The 4,881-nt window shown below is 34.6% G+C and overlaps 1 protein-coding gene across 1 annotated transcript; it reads right to left on the bottom strand.

The window, feature by feature from the left end:
* Nucleotides 1-2,643: 2,643 nt before the first annotated feature.
* Nucleotides 2,644-4,434, bottom strand: LOC108969006 (dynactin subunit 2). Its single transcript, XM_018933446.1, has 4 exons — nt 4,248-4,434; nt 3,657-4,140; nt 3,135-3,575; nt 2,644-3,059 (listed from the first exon to the last, which is right to left on the bottom strand). Exons 1-4 carry the CDS (start codon nt 4,281-4,283, stop codon nt 2,875-2,877), a joined length of 1,146 nt encoding a protein of 381 aa, XP_018788991.1. The 5' UTR covers nt 4,284-4,434; the 3' UTR covers nt 2,644-2,874.
* Between the last annotated feature and the right edge of the window lie 447 nt (nt 4,435-4,881).

Genomic DNA, 4,881 nt, shown 5'->3' with positions numbered 1-4,881 from the left:
AATTGTAAAATAAACAAAAGCAAAATTTAATTCACAAATATGACGAACGAAAAATGTAATGGTAAGTTATAAAGGAATATATACAGTTAGAAGGACGAAAAACGCGAATTTTCCAGAGCTTTTTCTGAGAAAACTCAGAATTTATAGATCGAGAAATTTTTACGTATTTTTGTTATGGTATCTTTTAACTGTATTTTATTTAAGACTCAGTTTATAACTCAAATATTTATTTGTAAAGGASTTACAGTTGATTTCCGGTCGCTCCTCTCAAAAAAGTCTTTTTGCGGTGGCCACTATATCTCTGAACTGAATCCAACCTCTGAACTGAAGAAACCAAGCAGATTTCGTTAAAGTAATCTATGTATATATAAAAGAAAGTTGTTTTAGTTACACCATTTATAACTCAAGAACGGCTGAACCGATCTGGCTAAAAATTGGTGGGGAGTCCTTAGAACCACTGTAAGGACATAGGTTACCTTTTCACTCTTTTTGTCAAAACTTAATACAACTCATAAATAAAAATATTTTATTTCAAATCATAAGCATTGGACTTCAGTGGGAAATGATGGAGCTATKTTTCTATTGTAACACACCGACGSAAAAATTTGGTTTTATTACGATTAAAGCACTCAAACACTTCTCAGAAAGAGGTATTTGTTGTTTTTGTTAGATTATGAACATGTGTGGCACCAAATTTGCACAGAGCTTTCGCCTTTTTAAGCTTAGCAAGTTTCTTTTCATCGGTGGGTTTCCCTGAGCCCAAATTCAACAGTACAGTAAGTGCTTTATGTTCCATTAACACAATTTGCTTCACAAAAGTTCTACATCTCATWAACTAATAGTTATAATCCAATTAATAGAAATCATATAGAAGGTAGTATTATCTATGTATCCGCCACAGTTAAGCGTGGACGGTTACTCTAGTATGAAATATAGTAAAGCACATTGAAGGAATAAGCTAAATAATTTTGTTTTGACTAAATGGCAGTTTACAAAAAAAAAAAAAAAAAAAAAAAAAAAAAAAACATCGATTATTCACCAAAATTTCGGCTTTAAAGTTTTTATAAAAAAATATTTATCGGCGAGAAAAAATCGTCGACTATTTACGAAAAAATATATTAAGAAGCCCTCCAATCACTCTGAAACGACTTTTCAAATTTCCATGTAACTTCGAAAATATTCACCAGAACGTTATGAAATTTTTTGTGTGTATTCTTAAAACGTACCTCATTAAGAAAATCACAAAAACGATTTTTTTTCTCCTTAAATAAAAACAATGACGCACTTAAGAATATCACTGTTTTCAATTATGGTATGGCGAAACTTCTGGACGAAATATATACCTGCGTTCGCAACAACAAACAACGGCTATAACCAAAGAAAATATGCACTTGCGAACGCGATAGATTTTGTTAAAGTTCCCACTTTTTTGACTTGCATTATAACCACTTTATCAGTATAATTTTTACACTGAACTCAATGCTACATATTTTCCATTTGTATATATATTTCGTTTCTTTTTTTCTTATATATATTTCTTTTTGATATTCTTCGCTGCACTTGTTTAGTAACAGTTTTTGCAACGGATATGCTTTATTTACGTTTTCGCCATTGACAAAATAACGGAAACCTCATGAAAAGTCAGATTAGTTCTATTCCGGTTCGTTCCCCATTCGAAAAGTGTAAAATTTCGTGTGTTAAATTTTAGTGCATTAAATATTTTTTTTTTAGTGTATAATTCAATTAAATTAAGTGTAGTTTACATTTAACAAAATCTATGTAATATTGTCYGCATATCTGAATCACTCGAAGCATGCTTTAAACCTGCGCGAAGTGTTTATTGTGCTGTGCTTGTTTCTACGCCTCTAGCGGAAGACGCTTCAACTGGTGCGCGTTATTCCTTATTAGCTTTAGAGCAGAAAGCAAAATATTATTTCATTTAAACAATTTATTGAGCATTTCCACAATCCTAACTATTTACTTATTATGGTCAATAAAAAAAATTATATCGCGAGAGCAACATCAGGCTTCAGTACATATGGTAAGGTAAGCAAAATACTTTATTCAGTTCAAATTGTGAAATTTATTTAAATTTATGTATGCATGTAAGCAGACATATTGCATTATAATATAATTATAATCATAATATTATGTATATAACACATATATATATGGAATATTAATAGTAGAACAAAAACATTCTCGGTTTTGTATAAACGAATATAGAAGCTAATGAATTGAAATTAAGGTTTGGATTGCGATTTTTTCAGAAATTTTAAAACGGCTTGATCAAGACATCATACTGAACGGACGCTATCTTGCGGCCACAACGAGCTCGACGACAACGCAAATGACCCTTACCACCCAAAAGGGGATTACATAATCGTTAAAACGACAACAACTAAACAGCTAAATTTTCATCATGCTATAAAAATGCTACATTCCTGTAGCTGTCTTTCTAACTCTTAAAGTGAGATTCAACTTCATAATAAGCTTTTYAGATTCAAAATCGCTTAATATCTGCTTGAATACACAAAAGTTTTTTRCTCGTCTTGTGAAAATTATTGTATTCCAAAACTTTGTTGTTGTTATAGCTATTTCTACATACTTGGCTAAACGCATCATACATTCAAAACAACAAACTTCAATTTATTTCAAAGCACATTAACTTTTACTGACATAAAAATGTTTGCTGCAAYTTAATGCCGATTTAAAATCAACTAAAGAAAAGTTCACAGTTAATGTTTAACCTAAAAGTGAATTACAATACTTTGCGTTTTTGAGAATATGTAAACAAATTAAATTATTCATTTATGTTAGATATAAGCAGTTGCTTCAGTGAGTAAAATGTGTGTGCAACGCTTTATATATGACTTATTTCTTGCCCGCAATCGCTTGTACACGCTCTTCTACTTTGGCGACCTCCTTRTTCATGGTTTCCAGATTTTGTGCAAATGTTTCTTGCACTGAATGTAGCAGTTCTTTGTTGCTTACCAAGCTGGTTGCAATTGTAGTTTGTTTCTCCTCGATTTCAGCAATAATTTTAGCGAAATTCATAGCTTTTATAAAAAAAGGAAATTAAAAATAGAATTATAAACTATTTATTTCAATAACCACTACAATCGCATACTCACCATATTTGTGCAAAGATTCAAGCGCTTGCATACGTTCAATTATGTCAGGCAATATTTCAGCCACCGGCTCCGTACGTTTCGCAATCTCATACAGTTCGATGACTTTTTGATCACGTTTCGCATCATCAGCAGAACCACTMGATTTTTCGGCAATTGCATCCATTTTACCGGTGAGTGTAGTGAGACGCGTCTCRATGGCATCCAACTTATCGGGTTGTAACAGTGCTGCTTTTGTGCTAAGCTGATGCACTGCCTCCAATACGTTTGTTGTGTTCGTAACGGCGGTAAGACGACTGAGTTTCTCCGGTTGTGCGCCAATAGCTTGTTCCAGTTGATGCAAACGATGCTCTAGCTTAGCGATGCGTGCAGATGCAGCCAAATCTGTGCCCGGTGTTGGTATAGCGGTTAAGAGTCCCGATTTTTTGAATTCCTCCACTTGACCTGCATCAAATAATTGAAAAAAAAAAAAAAATTATTTTTAAAATTTGTTTTGACACTATTTGTATATATTTAAAAACCTACCAATCAATTGTTTAACTTCCTTATCAGCGGCTGACGGTGCTTGTTCCTTGCCCAGCACTTGCTCTAAACGTAAAGAGTCTAATACTTTCTTTGCGGTAGCAATAACGGTCGCCACAGCATCGTATGAATCTTTTTCTTCCTGTGCAATTTTGCGATCCACCTGCAGCGCTGCCACTTCATCCATCAACTCGTTCATTTCACATTGTAGACGTCGGCATTTCTGCACTGGTGTCTCCTTTTCACCCAAACCAACTAGCTCATACTCACCGGAGCGCGCATCGTAACCTTTACATAGACGCCGGCCAATGCGATCAGAAAAGTCTACGCTGCCATCAAGCGAAGCGCCACGAAAACGATTGTAGGCATCGCGCGTTGAGATGTGCATGCGCTCGATGGACTCATTATCCGCCTCCTCTTCATAGTAATCTGATGTATCGGGCTCACCATTGTCGGGCGTYTCATAGACATCGGGTTGGTCATAAGCCTAAAAGGAGTGAAATTACATACAAAATCGTTTCAAGGTGCGGTATGCTTATGTGAGTCAGGTTTATTGAATTTCCATTTACGGCCGCTTTATATGCGCATACTTACTATTCCCGGCAAGTTCTCGAACTTTGGATCCGCCATTATTATAGGCAGTGCTGTGTTTTTTGACAAACAAATGCGTAATTTTTATATTTAGCAGCGTGTAAAAACACTTTAAAAGCGCAGCGCAAAATTTTTCACTTTGCACAAAATACAAAAACCTATGTGTCAAACAACAACAATGTTATTTTGTGAGAAATGTCAAAACACTGATGTCATCTGTTACGTAGTTTGCAGAAAATTGTGGTACAATATGGAATGGAACAAAATAGGCTGTTCGAAAGAATTGTAATTGTATTGCTGCGTTTGACGTAGCATAACAAATAAAGTTATGGGCTATAAGTTTATCGGTTATGTTCACTAACATAATCTAACCTATAAAAGATTTTTTTTATTTGCATAGAGATTTTTACGTAATTTTATGAGGAGTATTGTGCAAAGCAACGGTACTATCTGCTAAGAAATTAAATTTTCGTCCGTTCCCACGACAGTCGAGTTTGAGTAACGGGAACGGACTCGGATTTGTATCCGGCCAATGACGAGTTAACTCAGCATCATGTCTCAAAGTTACAAGGTCATCTAATGGATGAAATCTAATGAATGAATGTTTGCTGTAGACCCCTTCACCAGTACCACGCGT

The sequence above is a fragment of the Bactrocera latifrons genome, unplaced genomic scaffold (assembly GCF_001853355.1).
Source record: "Bactrocera latifrons isolate USDA-ARS-PBARC rearing strain unplaced genomic scaffold, ASM185335v1 scaffold_237, whole genome shotgun sequence".
NCBI classification, from domain to species: Eukaryota; Metazoa; Arthropoda; class Insecta; order Diptera; family Tephritidae; genus Bactrocera; species Bactrocera latifrons.
Note: the sequence above shows the minus strand (reverse complement) of the source record. Positions and strands in the feature narration are given on the sequence as shown.